Below are 26,185 nucleotides of genomic sequence, written 5' to 3'. Positions count from 1 at the left end.
TTTGCCAGTCTTCATCTTACTTCAGTATCAATATTATTCATGAAACAATGTATTTGTGGAAATAAAAAAGTTCCTGACATGCAAACCTTTGCAATTATCTGCATTAAACACAATGGCTATAATGTGTTTAGGTTGTTTTATTTGTTGTTACACCATTCATTTTTATGTTAAATTGATTGTATTATTCTATGTTATAGCAATTAAGTGATCATGTTGGGCTAACGATCTTTGCCTTTGGAGTAGCCCACTACTTGCAAACCTTGCGCATTTTGGCGTATTACTTTTTTATTATATGCCAGTCCAAGTATTCTATGCAATTATGATGGTTACCAGAAAGATTCACCATTCGCACAACCATTGGTCACAAATAAACCATACCGCATGGTACAAGAAAGCTCCAGTTGCATAATTTGTATGCAGCCCTGTCCAGACTAGGACAAAATTCTTCAAATTCTCGTCAAACTTACCAGCTTCCGTAATAGTTTTGAAAACTCTTTGTTAACATGAAGTTGGTTACCAGTTACTTTGTACCTAATATAGAGTTACCATACGTCCTCCTTTTGAAGGATGTGTACTCTTTTTTTCATGACAATTGAATTGTCCTCCGAGGACGTGCTAAAATCCCAAGTCGTTTGGTCGTTTTAATTCGAATTGGCAGCACCTTGCCAACAAATGTAGTATACATGTTGTGTTTTTAAAATATATTGCGGTTTATATTGAACTTAAAATGAATTCAGAAAGTGTAAACCTCTGTTGCCGACAAAGTAGGGCTACCGTATGTCCTCCTTTAGGAGGATTTGTCCTCTTTTCTAAAGAAAAATAAATTGTCCTCTGAAGACAATGAAAAATGCCCAAATATCCTCCTTTTTTGCCTTTTGCGCTTTCTTGCTTATATTTTCGACAGAATTATATGTTTATGTGACTTTACAGCAACAGCATGAGCATCTAATCATTTTTCTTATCATTATTTTAATTTAGACAAACATAAACTCTAAATAAAGCTAAGCAATAATGCCAAAGAAGAACACCGCGTTTTCTGATGAACTGCGGAAAAAGTATCCTTGTTTCAGAAAAGGACGTAATGATTTTGAAGCTGAATGCATTACTTCTGCATATGCGTATAATTATCAACAAACATGTGATAAATTCTTTAAACGTAAAACTTTATTTGCATTGTCCTTGCTGGCGAAATTGTCCCCCTTTTTGGCGATGAAAATATGGTAGGCCTACAACAAAGCAATGAGTTTAGTGTCCCAACATGTAGCATGATCGGAAACGTTGCATTGTGTTGTCGAAAGAGTACGAATGATGTTTGTTTGATGCATTAGTTTTAATAGTTGTTTTATTATTTTTCAATTACCATTGCAGTTATAAGAAACGCAAGCAGAAAAATTGAAGATTTTGCCGTGTTACTTTCATCACAATGATGTTACTATCATCACAATTCAACTAACTTATTTTCAGAAATCGTTGTTTCTCAACATACGTACTGTTCCCGGTTTTTCTTGTAGTGAGGAAGAAAAGATTGGCTCGTCTATCGTGTTCCTTTGGAAGTTAATTAGTTCCTAAATTTAATCAGACGTTCCTTGTATTATTGCTGAGATATTCCAGATGTTATCAAAACTAAATCTCACAATCTGAATTTAGGAATACGGCCGACAACGTACAAGAACTAAGTTCCTGTTTTAATTTCAATATCACTGTTATTTTACTTGCATCAAAGCCTCGAAGGTAAACCCATGTCACGCATTTCAGACGATTAATGCTACAAGTTCAATAGCGAAATTAGAGAGGGCCATGTTCCCCTTCACGAACCAAATGTTTTTGGCCATAAGTCTTCAATTCTTTTCGTTTATCGAGTTTTCTTGTTTGCTACTTCTTATCAGCTGTTATCTTAAAAAAGCATATAATAAACGGGTAAATATTGTTTTAAAATCACGCCATTTCAAAATTGTACACCATAAATTGCCGCTATTGTTGTTTACAATCCATTTTGAGGTGTAAAAACTCAAACCTTTTCTCACTCTATTTCAGTGAAAAAAAAAGTGAATTTTGTTGATGATTTTGTTTTTCTTGATTGGATTTTTATACTTTAATTCTTAATAAAAATCTTTATAGGCTATAATGGCATTTAACGAAAAACCATGTGATAAAATGTATTCATAAAGATAACCAGCCAGGCAAAAAAATCCTTAGATTGTTACTTGCACATTCTGTTTACAACTACACCAGTCTTATACGCAAATTAGGAATCTCATACGTCACGGTATCCCATGGGCAATCCATATTTTTAAAAAGCTATTCCGGTGTCTCTGCTTTCGATTATGTAAAATCCTCATCATGTTTGGTAGCGGAGTGGTTCGAGTGCTGGCCTCGCAATAAATGCGGCTCGCGTTCTGTGTTCAACACCCAGTAACGCTGTACCGTTATAATGTCCTTGGGAGTAGAACTGTATAATGCCCAAGGCATTAACGGCACTTGCTCCTTTTCAGTGGACTGTTCTTACGTCGGGCAATAGGCTACTATAAAAAAGATGAAAAAGAACAAAATAAAAAATGTGTGACAATTGGAACTTGCACAAAGGCTACCTGGGTAACCGGGGCTCGAGCGATGAGGAAACATCGCCGGGTTTAAAGGGAATTGAAGTCATTTTCAAGTTATTCTGAAAAAATGATAGAAATTCATTGATTCCGCAAACGAAATTTCTCTATCTCTTTTAGTTAACGTTTTGTTGCAAGACTGGTTGGCGAATTTAGTGGTGTTAAACAGTTTTTTTTAAAGTGACTATTTCACTTTGAAAAGACCCTTTTTGACGTAATTGATCTTACTTAATTTACCTGTTAATTATATTTAAATTTACCTGTGAACTACTCTGTTGTTGCGTGCGGTTAGAATAGTCTTTTTGTCAGTCGAAAGGTTATTAATATTAGGCTACAACAGAACTAGTTTACAAGAAAAAGGGCTACAAAGAGTGTCCTGAACTTTTCCATAGTGTAAACCGGCCTTAGCTCTGCTCGTTTGTGGCCATGTGAGCGAATATAACATATGAAAGTGATGTGAATTAAAATGTTCAGCATGAAAAGCGCTCTGACTTGTAACAGATTCAGCGAGAAAAATAATGCTTAGTTTGACAATGGGAGATACATATAACTAATGAGACTGACACACACACACACATTGAGACTGGGATAAATAAAAGCGGTTTTAAGATTAAGAAGCCGGCAATTCCAATAAAGACTTCTTATCACAATGGATGTTGTGGGCGATTTTGCAGGCAGATCTGATGCTGGGAATGAAGGCTACTAAAAGGAATGTTAATACAAAGTTATTCAGAGCAAGTTTCCAAATATCAATCGACAGTTTAAGTCTTTGTCAAACAAACAATTCTATAAACTTCAATCAATAACTAGACAACACCTTCGCAAGAAATGATTTAATGGTATTAAAAAATACCACCCAGGCCGCTGCATTCCTCTCCCGCTACAAGCAACTTTCCATGCACAAGCAACAGTCAATTAACGAAGTTATTGACAAATGAATGAATATAATTACAAATGATAACACAATTTCATCATGGAGGAAAACTCCGAGGGCAACATGTTTTGCAAATACTGATTGAACTGGTCGTATTGTTTATTTTCGTCGGCAGCATTACACGTGAGTAAGTCATAAAACTGCTGCAAGTGAGCCAACTGGATAGCAGATGTAGCTGCTATCATGGGATAGAGTTTTCTTGGTGAAGGGAATTGTGCTGAAATGTTTCCTCTAGTTGCTGGAACCAAGATATAAGATCTGCAGCCGAAGTGGTGGGTGGCACAGAAAGAGCAAGAACTGGCACCAAAATGTTTTTTTTCTAACGACTGAAATTGTTTTTGTAGGATTACCGTTCGTTGCCATTCAGCCAGATCAATGTGCCTAGGCATGAAGTAATGGAGGTGAGGGAGTCTACTTCATCTAATTTCCTGTGAACACTCCTTTTAGTACGTTCCCAGGTTGTTTTCCAGCATCTGTGCTGATAAGAAGTGTTTATTGGAAATGCCCGCTTCTTAACTTTAACACTGATCGAGGAGGCGTCAAACACATGAAACTAAGGTCTTCATGAATTTGTTGTAGCCTACGTGGGGCTTTAAAAAACATGTTTAGACCAAGCAGAATGCAGCCTGGTTGAAGTTGTTTTCTAGCCTGGAAATTACCCTAGCAGTTGGAGTGCTTTAATGTCCCAGGTCGCGTGCAGAATTTGGCTAAAAATTAACATGAAAGTAGCTATGGAGTATTTTTCGAGTTACTGTATAATAAATCAAAGAAAGATTTTATGGCATTTTTTGGTGTTTGACGCCACCTGAATTATTACACTGGACAACAATTTACAACTTATTTTTTATTCCTCGCTCATTTCAAGTTTACCTAGACTAATTTTGCAATGCTGAATCCAAATCTGGTCTTAGATTTTTTCTAACACGTCACGTTTTTGAGATATGATATATGCTCACGACAACCCATAACTGTGATTTTGGCTAATTTTGGCTGAGCGGAACAAAACATTACATGTAATCAACCCAGTAATTTCTATTGAAAATAACAGCATTATCATACTGCACAATTTAACACAACCCAGGATAATTAAATCAGACAAAAATAACATTATATTCCCTCAAAAGTGCTTTATACACTTGCTCTTTCGAGTATGTTCAGTGTCAGTTTCACGCTGAAGAAACCAGCAGTAGTCCCCCATCATGTTTGGGTTAAATCGACCTCTATACCGCGATTCCATCACAGAGATGTCTTGGTGAAATCTTTCCCCATGCTCGTCGCTCACATCACCCAGGTTTGGCGGGAAAAATTCCAAGTGTGAATGAAGAAAATGCAGTTTAACCGACATTCTGCAGCCCATTTCGCGGTATGATTCCAGCAAATTGTCCACTAGTTCCGAGTAATTTTCTGCCCTGTACTTCCCAAGAAAATTTTGTACAATCTGTACAAATGCATTCCAGGCTTTTAATTCAATTGAATTAAGCTTGGATGGAAATACTGGGTCACGGATCAAATCACGTATTTGGGGGCCAACAAATATTCCAGCTCTCAGTTTAGCATCACTTGGTATTGCACCAAATTTTTCTTTTATATGCAGGAATCCATCTCCATTGAAATCCATTGCCTTCACAAATTGTTTGATCAGGCCCAGTTTAATGTGAAGTGGTGGCAAGTACACTTTGCTCGGATCAATTAGGGGTTGGCACTTAACATTATATCTTCCAACAATGTAGTCCGTTCTCATTGGCCATTCAGTTGTGTCATAGTGGTTTGCATCGTCTCGACTGTCCCACAAACAGAGAAAGCACATATGCTTGGTGTAACCCAACTGCAATCCGAGCAAAAGTGACACAACTTTAAGGTGTCCACATATGTTCCCCCCCCCCCTCCCTTTACCCCCCCCCCCCCCTCTATAGTCATGGCCAAGAACATTCAAGAATGCATTAATTGTGAAAAGATAGAACATTGCATTTACAAAATAATGTCAATATTAATCTTACATAACATGCATTGTGACATAATATGACCAACAATTCGCTGGGAAAGAAAATTGCACAATACCTTGTACTGTAGAACCTTATAATATAGTGCCAATCAATGCAAAATCCGAATTTCGTGAATTTTCATATCTTGAAAACCTGACGTGATAGACCAATTCTGATTTCAGATTTGGAATCAGCGTCCCAAAGTTAGTCTAGGCAGTTTATTTTCATTTGAGGAATAATTTTGCTGTTGTCCAGTGTTATTAATCTGCCACAACGTGTCAGCTTTGGTTATATGTACCACATTGTCAAAATATTGTTTTGTCCATCGCACGTGCAATGACGAACAGCGTTTTTTTTTGTTGAACATTTTTATTCTCATCGCTTTCACGTTTTATAACCTCGCACTTCTACCAGCGAGCAGAGATAGTCGAGTGATTCATCGAGATAGAGAGCGTGAATCAACAGACGAGCTGTCTGAGCTAATCATGATGATTGCAACTCATGTATTAGACATCTTACAAGCAGTAGTATTATTCATGTTCTTGATTATTTGTAATATTGATAAAGTGTACAGCACCTATAATAAAAACCTTTTCTTGTAAACTACTTCTGTTGTAATTTTAAAACCTTTCGGCTGACAAAAGGTTAGAGTATTCTAATCGAACACAACAATATAGTCATATAATTCAACAGGTAAGATAAGTTAAGACACCTTGATAAGTCAAGAGTCTCTTCATGTCCTTAATTAGGCTTTATTCTTTGCAATAACCCTTTTTGCTTTCAGAATTCAAATGCTAAATACAGTTTGCTTTGAATCGTTTAGCATGAAGTAATATACATCAACAAACATGAGAGTACGAATGGAAGCAGTACAATGATGCAAAAAAAAAGATAATATAAAATTCTACACTGCATGCAAACAGTCAATATTAACATCTGGATTTATAGTGCAGTCATATGAAAGAAATAAGACAGCTGGATTTTCCTCCATTGCTACAAATGATGTAGACACAGTGCATATTTGCCAATTAAAAACAATAGAAAATTTAAAGCAGACAGAAATATTCACTGCAATTAAAATATACAGAATATGAATTGTGAAGATTTTGAAAAATAAAATCAGAAAGAAACAAGAAATACAAAACTGTTTTATAAATCATGTGTGCTGTGTATAAAATGACACTAATACCCTACCCTACTATACAAAAATATAACACTGATTTTGACAGATTTTTTAAACCACCAAAAATCTGTCTACAAACAAATTTTAATTCACAATTTAGTAAGGCTATGAGCTTGGCAAAACCAGTAGGCAAGATTTGTTAGATACTCACTTGCAACCAAGTTCAACACTACAGAATTATGAAGCTAGTATCTCATAACCTAACATGAACACCAACTTGTATAGTTGTGAGTAATAGGACTACCAGAAATAATTTTCTAGATGATGATTTACTATTGTAGAAACACTTATTGATGCAATGACCATGCTTTTTTCAAACAGCAACTACAGTTATTGGCCTTTTTGTGCTACTTTTAATAAAAAGCAAATAATGATCGATGAAAAAGAAATGGGAACACTATGTCAAAATTAGTCAACAAACTAGTTAACACTGCTTGGTACTGGTTTATTCATACTTAATGATATGTGTATTGTAATATAATTGCATTGATTATGAAACACAATACATGACGTATGGCTAATATGCTGTGAAAAACCAATATATTCTGTGGAATGTTGCAAATCTATGATTGTTCTCTAAAATATCCAAGTCTGGCAAGTGTCATTTCCAATCGCAGTTTAATTATCTCCCAATAGATCTGCTCAACTAAAATTTTTCAACAATCTCAATAGTATTATCAGTAATCAAGTCCAAAAACCCTATCATAATTGTCAAGTATTATAATTAATCAAACAAACAGTCATCAAATGACATAGTATAATATATTTTGCTATTAACAAAAGATTTAATGAAAAAACTCACCATCATGCTTTACAATACCGCGTTTGATGTAACGGATGTATGTCAAAAAATCGCATACTGTAATAACCTACACGGAAAATTATAGCTATAATATAAATAAACGCCTTACGCTTGGTTAAAAAACAAGGTTACACATACAACACTTTATGTTGGAAAAATATATTTTGTGTAACTAATCAACATTTCGGAATGAACCAGCCTGAATTATAATGAACTTGAATAAGCTTACATCTATTTGTTGTTTATTTCAAAGAAAACAGAACTGGTACAAAATTAGTGCCAATGAAAATATTTACCCGGTTTCGACAAGATTGGGATATTGCAAACCAATCATCTGAATCATCAAAATGAATACGATGCTTGCATGATGTAATCACTCTCGATAATGCACATTTCCTGACAAAAGATTATATGTACACATTTATGATTGATAATTAATTGGATGACGGCCTAATTAATTTTTAGTCCAAATGGCTCATGATTTAACCATTATGATAATCTAAAAAAATAAAATGCTTTGAGAAACCTTGAGCTATGCTTTATGTAGAGTCAACAAATACAACCTGCATCAACACGCAACTTAAGCAATAAATTAAAAAAACTATAGTATCAAAACTTTAAACATGCAGCACTATTTGCAGAATGCCAGTACTTTGGCAGATCCTTTACACAATAAAGAGTGCTCTACATAAAACTCCTAAATTTGGTTTTGATAAAAATTAAAAATATAAAACCAAATTTAGGGATTTTAAGTGGGATACCCAGTATAATTATTTGTTATGGTTGTGTTATGTTATTGGTACTATTACTAACTATAACAGTACTATTGTTATTAGCAATAGTATTCAATGACAATTAGAAAGCATCTACCTCATTATAAGTAGCAGTAAACACAATAACTTAATATTCCTGAAAATATCAATGGTGATGGATAGAATCAAAGTCAATACTTGAGTAACACGTAGCTTCACATTAAATAAATTTTATAAAATTGGGGTAGTTTTAAAACTAGCTTAAAATATTAGTACTACAACCAAATACGGCTTACCTCAAACTAAACTCTTGACGAACTGTTATTTATGACTGCGCAAGTGCACTTACAGATAAATTACATTAAAACAAATGATAGGATCTGTGATAACTAGATAGTAAATTAAACCAACAGCAAACATATAATTAAGAAAGATCAACAAAGAACGTTCTTACCGTGTATTATCTATGCCTGAAGCAAACTCAACAATAATTGAATTTCTGTGGATATATGCTGACACTTTCTTGGCAAGTTCTACATTAGGAAATTTCAGACACAATGAAATATCTTCCAAAAAGATGCGTCTCATAAATGGTGTTTGTAATAGTGTTACACATTCTTCCAATGCAAGATAGTGTTTAGACACTTTGAGGTTGGAAAATGAACAATTGCAAAATGTTTCAAAAGGATCATCTGACTGGCCGGAAGAAATAAGTTTGTACCATTCCCTGAGTTCATCCATTAGTGTATGATCAACCTACAAAAAAATTATCCAAAGTCACAGTTCGCCCATTGCCTTACATTCTGCTTTTGTTCTTCACAAAAAAAAAACAAATATTGTCACATAACCACAGTTATAAATATGATACAGTTGCTTAAAGTGAGGGGATAGTCCAAAACTACGTTGGCCTAATATCAAAAAGTAGTTGTAAGTCAGTACACTAGATAAGAGGTGTCCAAACTACGGCCCTGCACCAGTTTATTATTGGCCGACGGCCATTATCGAGCTCACACGTAACTTTGTACCAAAGGTAAAGAAATACAAAACAAACTCTGGAAATTTAAGTAAGCATTTAGCGGTAATTATTAACTTGCATTCAATAATTGTAAGGTGACCTAAGTTATGGTAAGTTATTGAGCAGAAATTAAAAAATTATGCATCGCAAGAACTATACAATACTGTAACTTCATATGGATCCCTCTGCCACAAGACCCAGTAGTGCCTGTACACCGCAGTTAACTCTAAAGTGCTGTTATGTATTACATCAAATATAGCAAAATCAAAGGAACTTTCAAATGCAAGTACATAAAGCAAAAATCTTCATTGCTTTAAAAGTCTTAATCAAAATATACTGAGAACCAGAATGACTGATAAGCATTTATGTGATATCTTTCGCATCGAATCATTGCTCTTACAAAGAACGTTGAAATATTGTTACCTTTATCCATCTATTTTACAATGAATCATTAGATTGATCCTTCTATGGCTTTTTGTTTTATATAGCGCTGGGCAGAGTTTACTTTACAATTGTGGTACCTGTTAGAGTTGTAGAGGCAAGCGAGCCGCTAGAGTTGTGTAATTTTTTACTGACTTGGGCAATATTTTTCTCGGCCTACCATTTAACGTTTTTAGTTAGAAAATGTTTTGCCGCCAATACCTTTGTTAATGATCTTTAAGATACTTATTACGTTGCAGGCAAAGCAGCGATCCTCACACATAGTGAGTGGCCCGGACACTGGTTAACTTTTTAGCACATGGCCCTTAGTGAAAAATCTTCGGACAACCCTGCACTAGATAAAAGACTTTTACTAATATTATGTTGTTAAGTAGTTATTGCCAGAAACAGGTGGCAAAAAGCAAATTCATTGTTTAATTATAATGGAGATGGCAGCTATTATTATGTCACATATGCCGGTAAGTAATATGTATAGATAAAGCAAACTTGTGTATTGTATAACAGGAACATTTTATAAGCTCGAGCTAGCTTACCTTTATTGTATTTGTACTGATGAACGTATATATGCTAAGCTACAGTTTAATTTTGGTTTTTGTCGCTAGCCTAGTCCGGTACAGCTACCTGTTGTAAAAACAAGAATGCTTGAGTAGTACATAAACTGTCTTCTGTGACATTCCTAAGCTGAAAATAGTTATTATCTGCTACTAACATACGCACCTGAAACATATCTTATCCAAAAAACATTAGCTAGCCTACCACTACTACCATCCTAACTCAAGCTTCAGTCATCAGGCAAATTGTTTTAACATCGTGACGTCATAATGGCCGCCATCTTCGTCATAAAAGAGATCAAATTTGTGACACGTTCTTGGCAACAACTGCTTAACCACACCAAATTTAATAAAATCCTTTCTTCAGTGTACTTACCAGCAACTACTAGATTTCATTTAAGACCAAATTGTTTTTGGACTTGCCCTCACTTTAAAGCAATGATTCCCAAAATATGAGTCGCAAAGTGTCAAAAAATGGGTCGCACCGAGGTGAAGCAAACCTATGTTTACAATAAAATACATTGTTTCATAGTGAATTGACCACATTGCCACTGCTTGTCTGTAGCATATAACTACTTAGAAAAGAGTAGATTGCTGACATTGAAAAAATCATCCATACAATCATCTTCATTTTTTGTGATAAAATATGCTGTTTGAGTCTTGGGCCGTGAGATGTTTACCATACTCAAACTTGGTTCGTGCTCAAAAAAGTTTGAGAGCTGCTGATTTAAAGTATCATGATTATCATAATGTAGAAAAACAACTTACTTTGGTTACTACTACATAATAATTTGATGTATAAATATGCAAAGGCATAATTCTGAGGGTTAATTCCTGAAATACTATATATGTAATTATGTATTAATACAATTAAACAAAACAACTTGCTTCTTTACTGAGATTCACACCAGGCCAAAAAGATTTGTCTTCAATACAAGCTGTAGTTTTTTGTTTATGAGAGCCACTAGAGCATTGTGACTTTTCTCCAGAATTTGCCTTATCCATTGCATTATTTCTTTTCATCTTGTTTCGAATTGGAGATCCTTAACATTTTACAAAGAAAGAAAATAAGTGCTCATGACCATGTGGAAATAGGAGCTTTTTGGAATAGGCAAAAATAAAACAGTTTACTCCATATTTAAACAAAGACAATTACAAGGATTAATGATTTCACTGAAAGTCAAAGAGAAAGAGCTTGATAAGTAATAGTTGTGAAAAGTATCGGTATTTTAAATTAATGGTACTGAATAATGTTTTAATTTGTCTTAATATTTGAGACAAACATAAAACCTTAGAACTGCAATCTTATCTACTGCAGGGGTGTCAAACATATGACTCGTTAGAGCAGTGGTTCTCAACCTTTTTTGGCTTACTGCACCCTGCAAACAAGCAAAAGATTGGGCGGCACCCACAGTCAAACAAAAAAGTTTCTGCATTAAATAAAAATATTTTTGGCAATCGTTTTCCTGGACTAGTGCGCAATAACTTGCGAAACGTAAATGGCACCCCGGTTGAGAACCACTGCGTTAGAGTGTATAATCCCCAGATTGGTGGAAAATAAATTTCGGGCTGTTCCACGCCCTGGAAGCAGCTGTGGAAAACATTCTGTCACCGTACATCGCGGTTCGAAAAGGTGGGACTTGCAGTAAGTTGTTAGATTGGGACCGCAAAACTCTCGTTGTCCGATAGCAGCACAAATGTTTGCGGACATAGTCAGGTTCCACACCGCTTAGAGATTTAAAAGCAATGGATAAAATCTTGAATCGTGGCCTGGATTGAACAGTTACGCAATGCATTGACTTGAGGGCAGGATTAATATGCTCCGATTTTTTTCAAGTGGAGAATCAGTCATGTGGAGAATCAGTCATGTGGTGGTATTTAGTACACGTTGCAGACGGTGAAGTTACCCATTTTAGCTACACAGAACTAGTTTGAACTGTGTAGTGTAACCGATTCTGTCTTAACTAAAGCACTAAAGGGCACATTTATAAACCCAATGCTTAATATCAATGAAAAAGCAGCTAGCAAATATTGTTGCAACAATGAACCATGTTAGCTTTCAAATGGCACAACTCAACACTGACGCCACAATACCCAATTCGAATTAATTCATGACAGGTTAGTGGTAAAAGCATGTAACGTAAAATTGATGTCAAATGAGACGACACTCAACAAAGGCAGTTACCGTGCGCTAGTAATGGCTGCATCATTTTCAGTAAGGTCAAGTAGAAAAACTGCCACCAGCACATAGCCGACGACAGTAGCCAAGCCTGTGGCCTTTAGTGGCCCTAGGTGCAATTTGGGTTTGACACAGCCCCGATCTGCAGTTTTCTGACTACAAAACATATTGTTTTATAGTGGCAATATTAGTAGGATTTTACCTTTACTTTTCTTAATTAACTGTGGATGAGATTGTCGATTAGGATTGCTTGGAGTGGAAGTTACCACTAATGCTTTCAATGCATCAACTTCAGTCTGTAAGGCCTCAATCTATTTATAATATAAAAAGTGAAGTCAAGCTGAAGTTAAATGTTATCAAGGACAATGGACCATTGTGTTAAGTGTGAACTCTCAATTAAAGTGAATAAACTTGCATACGATTGTTTATGGCGGAAATTGCAACACATGTAATACTGATCAGAATTTAGAATGAAAGGATATATTATTGGAAACACTACTTACAACATGTAGGATATACCAGCTTATATTGTATTTGCTAAATTTAATACAAAATAGTGCATGTTTACTACTAGGAATTTAGTGGGTGGATTCCAAGGCCAAGTCCTCACCCAGGTTTTGCAATAATTTTTAATGTAGTATTCTAAACTCGCGAGCATTCGGCGAGTATTTCATTATTCTCACCAAGTATCTTAGTTACCAATGTTTCCCACTATTTATTCCAACATTATAATGGCGGGGAAATAACATATTATTACGTCAAATGTATTTTGTAAATTTTTAAATTTGTTTTTTTCAGTCAATAGCCTATCAGCTTCAGTCAGCATGCAACATTAGTTACACTGTTGCTTGCGAGGCATAGAAACGTAGTATTGACTACGTCTTGTAAGTTTCCACAGGTTTGGTCGTATTTCATTGTTTATGCAACTGACAACGCAGTGTGCATATGACGCATTGTATCACAAATAATTTAATCAGTGCTAAACTTCCATTTGTATGCACGCAAAAGCATAGTGTGACATCATCACAAGTACTTGAATTGATGAGAGTCAAATTAGCTATTACCAGGTTTCAGCGAGCCAGGGTAATTACATGTTTGTCCCATCCCTATCTAACACTTACCTTTCCTTCCGCTGCAACCAATTTTTTTTCCATTTTTTGTTTGTCAAGATTTGCATTGTATACCATTTTGTTAGCTTCTTCAAACAAACTTGTTGTTAAATCCTCTATTTCACCCTCCACACGACTATTCACGCTTTGTAGTTTAGCACATTCCAAAGTCTTCTGTTTTAATTCCTAGTCATAACATCACAACTATGAAAAGATATTACTAACAACCACAATAACAAAAGCAGGTATTACAAAATATATAGACTGTACCAAGTTTGCTTTATCCAGGTCAAATTGTAATGCACGAACAACTTTTTGATGTATGTCATTCAATGTGGATGAGTTTTTCTTTACATCTTTGTTGACCGTAGTACAATTCTCTTGTTGGCAGTGTTTGAATTTATTGTTATCGGGAATACTTTTGTGTTCCATTAATTTCAGTACACACCTAAAGATAAGGTCAAACACCTACAGATAATGTTCAGTAGATATATATATATATAGGATTTCACTGAAATTAAGGGGAACAGGTACATTTAAATTAAATTGCCTCTTCAATGTCAGCTACAATGTAACCCAAATAGACCCTTTCCAAGTTACTGTCTGGGTGGCATGATTTTTTCAATCGCCTATACTTAACAATCGAAAATTTTGACCCACTTTGATACTTTTTTAAACTACAGGAATTCTGGGCATTGGATTGTAAAGATTTCGCCCAGGTGTGTTGCATATGAATTCGTTACGGACTAGAAATATTTTATCTAGTTCTAATTTCATAGTGGCTTGAATCCTACGCTCTGGACTGGTTTGATACGAAGTCATGTTACGTAGTCAGGGTAACATACGATGTAAAATGGTTAAAAACTTGCGTGGTATCTGCATGGCGTTTGAATGTAATAATTCGTTTGTATGTACTTCTAGTTCATTATTTTATTTGTTTTAAACTTTGCTTGACATGCAAAAACAAATTAGCCCATGTAACACACCGCAGATAACATGCAAACTCTTACTCATTTTACGTCGCATGCATGCTTCCATGACCACATATCGAACAAGTCCGGTACGTAGGAATCAAACCACTGTAAAATAATAACTAGGCAACATATCTTAAATATTTTTTATGGTGTTAAGGAATTTGTATGCAACTCTCCTGAGCGAAACATTAACAATCCAATGCCCAATAAATTGGTAATTTAAAAAAATGAACGTGGGTCATAAATTTTTATTGCTAAGAATAGGCAATCGGAAAAAATTTTGCAAACAAACAAATGGCGGCAGTAACTCGGAAAGAGTGTATTCACCATCTTAGTCAGTCAACTCAAATCAACATTTATATAACTATGGTCGGGTAGCCAGTGTATGAAAATCACTCGATCTTGCTGATTGAAACCCAAATAAAACAAATTACGTTCAAAATATAACAACAAAGTTTATACCATCACAAGCAGAATTTCATCACACATAAATTAAATTGAAACTGCACCATTTAGTTAAAAAATTTTAAGCTTTTGGAACTTTTTAACAGTGTACTCAGTTTTTCCTGGAATGTAGCCAGTCAACGAAATTTCTGCCAGTCAAAACAAAATCGCTAGTTTCACACGTATTTGTACTGGTACTGGTACTGTATTGAGTATGTCGTTTTCTGATTGGTGTGTTTAAAAACACAGACATCAGATGTTTTCAGTATTTTTTTTTTGGACGATTTTCATTAAAAATTTCAGCCTAATTCTGCAAATTCTTTCTATAAACATCACCAGAAAATATCAAGTAACTTTAAAAAATTGAATGTACCATGCAGTGGCTGCATATTTGGTCTACAACGCGAAAACCATAGGTATGACGGGCAGTTGCAGGATACTTTAAATAAGCCAAACAAAAAATCATGTCTAGGCTAAGTTAGTAAAGGTTGTCGTACCAACAATATCGTCTCAATTATTTCTCAATGCAAAGGTAAATAAGAGCAGGAAAGTAAATGTTCCTGCTAAGTATTTTATTTTAATAAATATCTGTGATCGGTATCGGAATCGGTAAATGGGTATGTAACATAGATATCCTATAAAACACTAGATCGCTCAACTCGCCTCTGAAATTGAAGCCAAATTGAAACTTTGCGAATCCGCCATTAAGGGACCCAGTCAGTCAGTCGCAACAGTGGTGCTGAATTGTGATGGAGTTGTATCGACAATTGTCTTGTCTCCAGTACGGTATATTTGTAAAAATAGCCTAGTTCTAACGTTATGCAGAACTTATACGGGCTAGGACTCTTTATACATCGTAGGACACGCCGATGCCGTATGTAGCCTGGACTACCGTATACTTTGAAAATTCATAGCTTTAGCACGATATTATTTTAGAGATAGGCTACTGGAATAATCGGAGATGGGCATTGATACAGTACCTTCGTACATTACTTTGTAATACCATGTTCCGAATCCCAGACAGAAATGTGTTACATTGTAAGCTATACCGTCAATACCGGATTAATTTTTTCTTTTAGTCGTCTCAACAGCTAGGCTAGTCGCCATTGGTACTTTTATAGTGATAGTTTCAAGATTTTGAGAGATTTATGCCTACGCTAGTTTTGGTGCTATGTCAGTACTTTCAAAGTCAAAGTATTGACTGCCCACATCTGGAAATATGTTCAGTTAACTGTAGTCTATAGGCCTAGTTTTCTATTGTGCCACACTTTAACTACAAATAAGAATCTGATTTGTTGGACCATATTGTAAAACGTGTAAAATTTGGTAAAAAAGGACATAAACATTTAGCCAAATTTATTTACATGTACAATTTTACAAAACAAAAGAGATAAAACAAAACCATTCACTAATCACTACTACATACATTACTATGTCAATGACTGACATTTGAAATTAAACAGTAACGAGTCATCCACTTGTCACTACTGATGGCTGAATAGTACAAGTTTGTTAAATTTTTTTTGTATCTTTTTGCAGGTAATTTCTTTATTGTACTCTTTTCCAAGGTCGTAAAGTCGAATTTTGCAGTATGCTTTTGAAACTAACTTTATAAGGTCAAAGATATAGTTGTTGGTGACACTTGTGTCTAACATATGATATTGAAGATTGCAGAATGCTAAAGATAGGTTGATATTAGCCGGAACAGATGTTGCAATACCTTCTGATACTTCTTTTTCTAAACCGACATAACAAATTCAAGGTATATATGATACTGTATATAATCTTCTATATTTTTTGTAATTATGCAAGTAAGCTGTGTTTACATATATATCAGATAAATATAAATTATTTTGCTACATTTTACCTTGGGGAAGTTTTCCTCTTGTAGTTTTAAGAAGACGTTGAAAACTGTTTTTCAGTTTCCTCGCAAACTACTACTACACTTTCGGAAGGTTTAAATAATTTGCCTTTATCTTTCATTTGCAGGAAGTCAGACACTGGAAAACTGGTTGTTGAACCAAGAGCTTGACTACAATGACTCCAAAATATTTGCTTATCAACCATTTTGCTAACATAGCCAGCTATGTATGAAATGGCAGCTTTTATGTATTCAGACAAACCAAGAATGTTTGGAATTTCACTGAGGCTATGATCTTCGTCGACTTCTAGATCCTGTCCAAGTAGGTCATATTTTCTTATGATATGAGCACCTGATTCTGTCAGCTGAGGGTTACTAGTTGAAGCACCATTGAATATATATATGCAAAATTTCAATTGGTAACTTTTGTTCACAGTTACCAACTCCACCTTTAATATCACTTCTTAGAAGTAAGCACTTATAAGCTGCTGTAAACTGCTGGCTTGTCGGGTTGTTGTTGAAACCTCCTGCTGACCTTGCTAAGCTTGTAAGTTAAGATATATCTTAGTGGAGATTGATTTTGCCCAACTAAATCTTCAAACAACTCTTTTATACTTCTTATTGCCATCAAGAATCCCAGAAAGCCTGTTTTCCGTCTTGTTTTAAGCATTTGTACCCCAGCAGTGTCCTTCAACTTGAGAATGTAATCAAAAAAAAAATCAAGAAATGGCCTCCAGCTGGACTCATTGCTTCTTTTCAAAGGTGATTTGAATCCTTTAGCACAGGGGTGTGCAACCCGCGGCCCGCGGAGAAGTGACAATTTTGAACGGTGTGCGGCCCGCGAAACGAGTTTTAATTTAGTTTAGTCTGCTATGTGCAATCAATTCCAATCCCCTTGCAGTGCTGAATCAAACCTTGGCTGAATGTGTGTGACGCAACAATACCCTTACCGTTAGGGTATTGTTGCGTCACATACAGACGATTAGGGCCTAACGGCTAGCTTGTGCAAAGCAAGAACGCAATTCACAAAGATGTCAATTGCTGAGCAGTTAGCATTTCAAGGAAAATGTAGACGCTGTTAAATAAGTAAGAAAGGGCAATTGAAGGTTAAGCAATTAGTAAATAGTCTGAGAGATACAGTAGCTAAAGTATGTAACAGTCTTAACTAGCACCTTGAAATGACTGACTTACTGTAAACTGGTTTTCAGGTACAAACTTTTCACTCTGATTGATTTTGTGCTTTTAACTACGTGTATGTTAATTAAAGGTGTGGCCCGCGGTTTCAACCAGTTGTTGGGATCTGGCCCTCTTGTACAAAAGGTTGCACACCCCTGCTTTAGCACATGGATTTCTGGAATTGCATATATCAAATAAGCGATCAAAAATACGTAAAAACCTAACAGTTGCCGCCAAACTTTGGAACTGTTGTAGTTTCAATGTGTTGCTGCAGTACTCAATGGCATCAGCTACACTTGCACTTATTGCTTGAGCTGCCAAGTTAACCTTCATTTTTTGTTGTTTCCAGTTTATATGGGCCAACTTAAGTTTGTTTGCAAGGCGTAACCCTTCTTTTTTAAGTTTCAGCAGCTGAACCAAGTATTCCCATTTCACTTTCTTTCCTTCAAAATCTACAAGTATGCCACCTTCACCAAAGGTATTGCGTATAAGTTTAAGCATATGGCACACATCTAACAACATATATATTTTGGAATTTTCATCTGCAGGATGGTTAAAATAAGTTTGGAAGTTATCTATGTCTAAAGACAAACTAAGTTCATTCATCATAGCAAGATGACTGGAAGGACCATCACATGTCACAGAAGAAACTACTACTCCTATATCATGGAGCCGCCCAATACAAACATTTACAAGGTTAGCTTTCTCTTTACCAGTCTGACTGTCAGTAAAAAAATAGCCACAAGGAATTTTCCATGAATTGTTTAACGAAACAACAATTAGCACTAAATCATCTTTTGCAACAGGTGAGGAATCATCTGCTGGCATTTCCACACCAATATCAACAAAACCTCGGAAACGATGGCCATCCCAAGAAACATGCTTCTTAATGGCCATTTCATCCAGCATTAAAGCACAAATTACTTGCTTGTTTTTCTTCTTTTCTTCTTCAACTCGGCTGAATGCAGGTTCTGTAAAACCAGGTTCAGCCGACTCTTTGGTGTACCATTTTCTAATGGTTGATTGTGCTGGCAAAGCTAAGTTGAAGGTTTTTCTGACATACTCATATGCCTTGGAAGAGTAAAACTGAAGGGTTAGTGCAAATGCCTTCAATTCCGTGGAATACTTGCAACCTTTAGAAGAATGCAGTTGTTTCTATTACTATTTTCTGTTTAAATCTACGTGACTTTTGCTGACTGAGTTTTAAATTTTTTCGAATTGCTGCAATTTGTTTGCTTCGTGACTGGATTTTCGTATTCAATTTAGTGGGTGAATTGCTTATGCTGTATGTAATCACTTGTTTTATCTTTACTACCGGAACTGCATTGTGACCGCAAACCAGTTTTCGTATTTCGTGTATATGGTTTCTTCCTTTCATGACCAGCCTACAGTGAATCAATTCAAAGTTATACTGCCAGTATATATATTAGTATATTATATCAGTGCCTGTATACTTACCAGTATATTATAGCCAATAATTTCCAATAATTATTAAAATAACTGTCTTAATAATAATAAAATAATTTGTGACGATTACGTCACGACTCACGAGTTGTTTTCGAGATGTTTGAAATTTAATTTGGGATCTTGTAATTCAGTTGTTTACCAGACTTGAGTTTTCCTTAATGACGTCAGATACCTCGATTACCTTGCTTGAACTGGTGTGCCATATATATATCGATGCAATGTTTACAATCTTTCCTTTTTACGTGATTGGTTTCACTGGTTACTACAGCGCTATGTAACATTCAGTAAGCTTTGCCCGAAGGCAAAAGCCTTTGTGTTATAATAAATAAAATGGCAACTTTATAATTTAGTAATTTGTATAGACAGAATCAAGCAACTAACAGCATAGTCGTGCAATTTGAGAAATGAGAACTCATATCATCGAAGCGGAAGTAAAACAAGTTATCAATCGTCCTCGCTCATATTCTAACAATAACCGCCAGCATTCGCGGTCTTTATGACAGATGAGTTTATTGTGTAATACTTCACACAAGTAATACACAAGCAAACAAAAATTTGTCATAAACTTATTAACTGCCAATAATTACTGGAATTTATAACCTTACTTTTTTAAGATGTTGTGGAAATTTCTTAAAACGAGTTGGTACTGTTGTACATATACTTGGTACTATAAACATATGTTTTAATAAAAATATGTCATCGAATGTATCTGAGACTGTTCGGGTGCACTTTTAGCTGAGGTAAGTTATTGGTTGAACGCCATGCCAATACACAACAGCTGCAATGTTAATGAGATGTTCAGAACTTACAGCTCATTAAATTGAACGACTGGTGCAAAGACACGATTAAATAATAATTCCTGTTGCACAAAAACACCTGCCAGTACTAGGCTACTACACTATTGCTCTTTGCAACTCAGTTTTCAGCAACTAACCTGTAGCCTGTATACCTGGCATATAAAGGCTGTGGTTATCGCACCGCTGTAGTTGTTTAACATCTGCAGGTTTTAAAGTTTCATATGGGGGCCATTTTGCTGCTTGTGGTCTTGTTTTAGCAAGGTATAACAACATTAGCACCACTCTTTTCGAGGAATTTCCTGTCAATGGGCCACTGAGATATTTAATAAATAGACGACTTTGGAAAAAAATTGATCACTTATCAACTTCTATGTTAGCCTAGTAGTAAGAGAGTAGTTACTTTTGGCGTGCATTATTGGTGATGGTTATGGTGAAGAATGGAGTTATCAGCTTGAAAAGGCACAATACCGCCAATATGCCTCTAGGAAGCATGAAGTTGAATAAGAGGTACAGTTAGACTATAGACCGTATACATATAGACATAAGTAGCATATTTAACACCTTAAGCAATGAGAAAAGAGCTTTCAGTTACAGGACTTTATGTCAGTGCCAGTAGGCTAGGCTACGCTACAGTTTACATACGGTACCGGTATTAACGTTAAACCAAGAAAAACATTAGTTGTAGGTAATTATTATTATGCACAAAAAATGCTTACGCATGGAAGGTTCTTGGATGACAAATTTTCTTTCTTGTCTCATCATCCGAACTCCCTTCACTGGCACTTCTTTCCATTAACTTATCGCTTACTGTAGCGCTATTAACTCTTTTTTTCCTTTTTCCACAACCGTAAGCACAGTATTGAGTTCCCCTTTTATCCATGTTTTATATAGATTACAAATTGACGAAGAAATCTCACAATTTAACGTTGGACCTAACAGCTTAAAAGCCTTATAAAATCGTGTTCAAAGCCCAGTTTGGGTCCCTTACTGTTCCCGCCAAATCTGTTCAATTGGCTTCATTTTTGGTTGGTCGAAAACAGTAAGAAGAGCGATCTAGTGTTTTATAGGATATCTATGGTATGTAATGGGTACATAATGTAAATACCTTTTTAACAATCCTGAATCGTAGTCCACTTTTCTATAGACATCAAGTAACTTTAATTTGCTATCGATAACAATGCCTTTTGTGATAATTCATCTTTTTCCTACACTGTCTCTGGCAAAAAAAATTCAGACTCGAGCAGAGAAAAGTAGTTAACAAGAAATTTCAGAAATAAAAGATCGGCGAAAATTTAAGGAAACATAAAGGAATTAATGTGCAAGTGTGCGAAAAAAGGACTCTGTAACTCGTTTCTTTCGTAAGATTAAGTTTTTCCGCTGGACTGTGAAATTTCATTTTAGCCTTGAAGATGGTTTTTTCAAGGTGAGTGAGTTAGTTACAATGCATCTTAAAAATTATTGTGTGTAGAGACTTGAAATTTCGTATACAGTTAGAAGAGGAATCTTGCTTACTACCTGCAAAAACTCAAATAAATTAGACCAAAAATTAATATTAAAATAGCAATTTTTTGGGAAAATTCGGACACTGGGTACTTACTTATAGACTGGCTACACGAACCTTATTGTTAACCAGACTGCTAAGTTTTGCAAAGGCACACTCAATAAGTACTGCTTTTCATTAGCTTCAACGCACTTAAGTTGCGTTATTTTGCACTTAATGACTTGAACAGAACTTCCGTGCACTCAATTTAAAAATTGCTTTAAAGATTGAATAAGTTAATTTCTGTTTCTTAATTTACTTGGTTGCTATAACATATGCTTCAGTCCAAATAACGTGTTTTGTTTATTGAAGGACATGCTAAATTCTCTTTTAGTTGATTAAAGGCTGAGTTAAATTGTGACGTAACAATCATACTGTTTGCGTTAATTACCTTACCATGCCCATATTTGGTTACAAATCTTAATAACAGACACATAATATGTACTAGAGCAGTGGTTCTTAAACTGGGGGGCGTGTAACATTCATAAGGGGGGCGCGAGAGATGACAAACTGTCTATTATATGAGCTATGTCTAAACATGCTTTCTTGACTTTCGCTATAGGTTCATTTTTAATAAAATTTTAAAGTGTGTCACGATGGCAATTGTACTTTTGAAATTTGGATTCTGAAATACGTTAATTGTTACATCATAATATTTGTTGTCTCCGCATTGAAGTGTATTGTTTTGGTTTGCTCATTCACGCACTCCTAGCTCGACTTACTGTTCTCTTTTTGCTGTGACTTGTTTTTTCTCAGAACGGGCGGCGGCGTAACAAAAAAAACTTTTACAAATGTATCACTTGTAGAAATACTTAATTTACACTAAATTCACTTTCTTTAGTTTTACAATTATGATGTATACAGGAAGCCAGATGTTTTTGCTACTAACCTGTAAATATCCGATCAGTTTACGACGTATAATTTTCGAGTCATTAACGATTGAAAATTTGTGTGCAGTGTCGGCCACACATAGTAAAAATAGTAATGTCGCGCACCCGGTTTAAATAGGGTAAAACCAACGTTAGCCAATATTAAAACCGTAAAATGAAGTAAAACTTAATTTTAGTATTGATTTAATAACTAAGTATTTCAGCAATTAAACTAATTGTATTGACACAAAATGAGTGGAAAAAAGAGAAAGTATGACCAAAATTATCTGAAGTATGGCTTTATAGATACCACAGTGAACGGAAAAGTCGTACCGCAATGTGTGATATGCTTAGAAAAGCTAAGGAACGACGTTTTGAGACCAACTCGTTTGCAGCGTCATCTTCATGAATATAAAAACAAAACCTAGGAACAAAGAACTTGACTGTGAAGCCGACCTAAGACGTGCATTATTTTCCACAAAGCCCCGAATTAAACGTTTGGTTTCCTAAAAACAACTACATCCTTCACATTAATGAAAGTTAATTGAAAATAAATTGTTGTTTTGTTTAATGCTTTTTTATTTTGCATTGAGGTGGGGCGCGGATTTTTTAGGTACCGTCAAGGGGGGCGTGTGCCAAAAAGTTTAAGAACCCTTGTACTAGAGTTTTTCCGCGAGAAAGATTATACTGGTTCGTGCGTACCCGAATATCATGAAGGTCGACACGAACGAATCCCGAATCTATTCGTATTAGAACCATACAATAAAATTTCTTCCAAAAGCTGTCAAGTCTTGCTTCTAAAATGACGTAATCAATAAACAAATCACTTTGTTTCGAAAAATAGTGTTTAAAACACGACTGAAAAAGCAAAATCGTTAGGAAAACGACCTTCATTGTAAGTACTATTGACTCTAGTTTAGCTTTGTTGGGAAACTAGACCATCATTTTAAACAAAAGTCAACAAATTTATAAGTAATATTGTATTCGGGTTCGCCATTGTTGGTATTCGTATTCGCCCGAATCTTCCATAAAGGCGATATTTGGCGAATTTATTCGGGTTTGGGCTCGTATCGGCCCGTCCCTAATATGTACCCTCGGCCAAGTCAAGTTTAGAATTGGTATTACAACGCCTTTTGCTATTACTCCGAGGTATTTAAAAAGGATCGTATCTGTCTCAGGGCACTCTAATTTTGTTTAACAGTTAACTCAAAATGTAGTAATCGCACTGAACATGTTAAAATGTCGAGCTATTAGCTCCAACGGTCGAAATAATAAAGCAACCAGAAATTAATACATGTTAGTCTGAGGATATGTAAGTCATTCCTAGGACAACTACTAATCAAGTCCTGAGATGAGATTTCTTAGTTTCGAGGAATAGCAGTGATACATCATCAAACCTGACTGTTCATCTCGCTCGGCTAAAGGAATGACAGAAGCCGGCCAAGCGACATTGAAGGATGTTATTGTAAAATGTCCAGGAGTTCAGCACACATCCCAATATGTTACGAAGTAAACTAGGCGTGTTTTATGACAAGCAAACTTATGCTTGTGTTGAGAAATTAAAACTAAAGTTAACACCAGAATGTCATCATGTATCTTAACTCCAAAGTTCGAAGTGTAAGTCTGGTCAAGATATGCAGTTAAATAGGTTTCCCAAAGCGGTGTCCGATATGATCCAAGCAGAATAAGAACGAAAAAAGTAAAATTTACCGAATACGGCTGCAGCTATACTTGCTGTTGATGTAAATAAGATTCCTAAACTTAATCAAGAACGTTCGGTTGTCACCATTTATGCGGTGTAAACTCAAACGTAATCTCTATACTTGGAAGGTTATACTGACTAGTTTGATAATTCACAGCCCGACAAAAAAATTCTTTTTATGAGATGCCAGCGATGTTTCAACGGATTCAGGGTAATTTGAGGTCACTGATTCGGAATTTGGCATTGGTTTTGCTGAATTGGTTCTAGTTTTCGAGATATGGTTATTTTCTTTATTTCGGCATTTTTCACTATTTCTGGCATTAGTGACAGTGTTTTAGCTATCACGTCATCGTTTGTGTTTAGGTTGAAACCTCAGAATAGACTCAATTGTGATTCTAATTAAATAAACCTGCCTTATTTGTCGATGTACTGATAAAAATGCGCTAATTTCTCCTGATTTCTTGAAATATTTAATGCACTGAAGGCAAGAATCGCTGACTTTGATCAAGTTTGCTTCTTTCGAGTTGCAGGTGTAGCCTATAAAACGTTACTCTTCTTAAAACTAGTTAGTAAAGCGACCGGTTGAGCACTGCAAAAGCATTCCCGTACCTGTGTTTAGATCAGTACCAGATTTGCAAGAAACAGATATTGAGGAAAAGCATGAAATGAAAGATTTACAAAGAAAGCTCTTTCACTCCCGAACAGTTCACACAAAAGGAGCTTAATGATCTTATAAGAGACTTTAACTTATCAAAAGAAGCATCTGAGGTTTTAGCTTCCAGACTGAATTAAGGAGAAGAACTGTCTAAAGGCGGATGCAAAGATAACAGCTTACCGGACTGGAGAAGAGGAACTCTTTCCCTTCTTCAGTCAAAATGCAGACCTTGAAAATTGAAATGATATAACTGGACTTCTCCTCAAAATGAAAATCCTAGACTACAAACAAGAAGACTGGCGATTGTTTATAGACAGCTCTACCAGAAGTTTAAAATGCATTCTGTTGCATAATGGCAACTGCTATGCATCTCTGCCAATTGCTCATTCAACAAAACTGAAAGAAGAGTATGAAAATGTGAAATTAGTTTTACGGAAGATCTGCCATGCCGAGCACCAGTGGTCAATTTGTGTTGACTTAAAGAGGGTGAACTTTTTGCTTGGGCAGCAAAGTGGATACACTAAGTATCCTTGCTTTATGTGCTTGTGGGACAGCAGGGCAAAGACCCAGCACTGGGTAAAAAAGGCATGGTTCACAAGAGATAATGTGGAAGTAGGCAAAGCAAATGGGATTAAAGAACCTTTGTTTCAAAGAAAGAAGATCATTTTACCACCTCTCTATGTCAGGCTGGGGCTCATGAAACAATTTGTAAAGGCTTTAGATAAAGATGGTGACTGTTTTAAATATTTTGTAGATGTTTTCCAAAACTGACAACCGAAAAATTGAAAGCAGGCATTTTTGATGGGCCTCAAATTCACAAATTAATCAATAATTCAAATTTGGAACAAGCATGAACAATGTGGAATTCCAAGCTTGGTCTTGTTTTGGGTCTGTGGTGAAGAACTTTTTGGGAAACCAAAAGGCAGAAAACTATGCAGAGTTGGTAGAAAATATGCTCGAGGCCTACCAACAGGTAGTGGCAAATATGAGCATTTAAGTGCACTATCTCCACAGCCATTTGGATAAATTTCCTGACAATTTGGGAGATGTTTCTGAAGAACAAGGGGAGAGATTTCATCAGGACATAAAGGTGATGGAAGAAAGATACCAGGGCTAATGTTGGTGTTGGGCTAATGCTGAGATACCAAGATA

At 35.6% G+C, this 26,185-nt stretch overlaps 2 protein-coding genes across 10 annotated transcripts; one reads left to right on the top strand and one right to left on the bottom strand.

The window, feature by feature from the left end:
* Positions 1-6,252: 6,252 nt before the first annotated feature.
* On the bottom strand, positions 6,253-14,089 carry LOC143473189 (guanine nucleotide exchange factor for Rab-3A-like). 2 transcript variants are annotated; one of them, XM_076970068.1, is made up of 8 exons: positions 13,819-14,089; positions 13,561-13,734; positions 12,642-12,750; positions 11,149-11,303; positions 8,708-9,009; positions 7,798-7,897; positions 7,502-7,568; positions 6,253-7,398 (listed from the first exon to the last, which is right to left on the bottom strand). In XM_076970068.1, the coding sequence occupies exons 1-8, from the start codon at positions 13,978-13,980 to the stop codon at positions 7,346-7,348; spliced, it is 1,122 nt and encodes a 373-aa protein (XP_076826183.1). In that variant the 5' UTR covers positions 13,981-14,089; the 3' UTR covers positions 6,253-7,345. The 2 variants fall into 2 exon arrangements, with proteins under 2 accessions (XP_076826183.1, XP_076826182.1); XM_076970067.1 differs by having other exon boundaries at positions 6,253-7,345; positions 13,819-14,087.
* A 1,590-nt stretch (positions 14,090-15,679) lies between these two features.
* Positions 15,680-19,815, top strand: LOC143463269 (uncharacterized). Of its 8 annotated transcripts, none has more exons than XM_076961760.1 (7): positions 15,681-16,728; positions 16,956-17,149; positions 17,264-17,374; positions 17,495-17,589; positions 18,412-18,481; positions 18,552-18,699; positions 18,810-19,815. In XM_076961760.1, exons 6-7 carry the CDS (start codon positions 18,639-18,641, stop codon positions 19,085-19,087), a joined length of 339 nt encoding a protein of 112 aa, XP_076817875.1. In that variant the 5' UTR covers positions 15,681-16,728; positions 16,956-17,149; positions 17,264-17,374; positions 17,495-17,589; positions 18,412-18,481; positions 18,552-18,638; the 3' UTR covers positions 19,088-19,815. The 8 variants fall into 8 exon arrangements, with proteins under 8 accessions (XP_076817849.1, XP_076817875.1, XP_076817859.1 ...); XM_076961744.1 differs by having other exon boundaries at positions 18,406-18,481; XM_076961720.1 differs by having other exon boundaries at positions 17,460-17,589; positions 18,406-18,481.
* The last annotated feature ends 6,370 nt before the right edge of the window (positions 19,816-26,185 follow it).

Source organism: Clavelina lepadiformis, chromosome 1 (assembly GCF_947623445.1).
Source record: "Clavelina lepadiformis chromosome 1, kaClaLepa1.1, whole genome shotgun sequence".
Classification (NCBI taxonomy): Eukaryota; Metazoa; Chordata; class Ascidiacea; order Aplousobranchia; family Clavelinidae; genus Clavelina; species Clavelina lepadiformis.
Note: the sequence above shows the minus strand (reverse complement) of the source record. Positions and strands in the feature narration are given on the sequence as shown.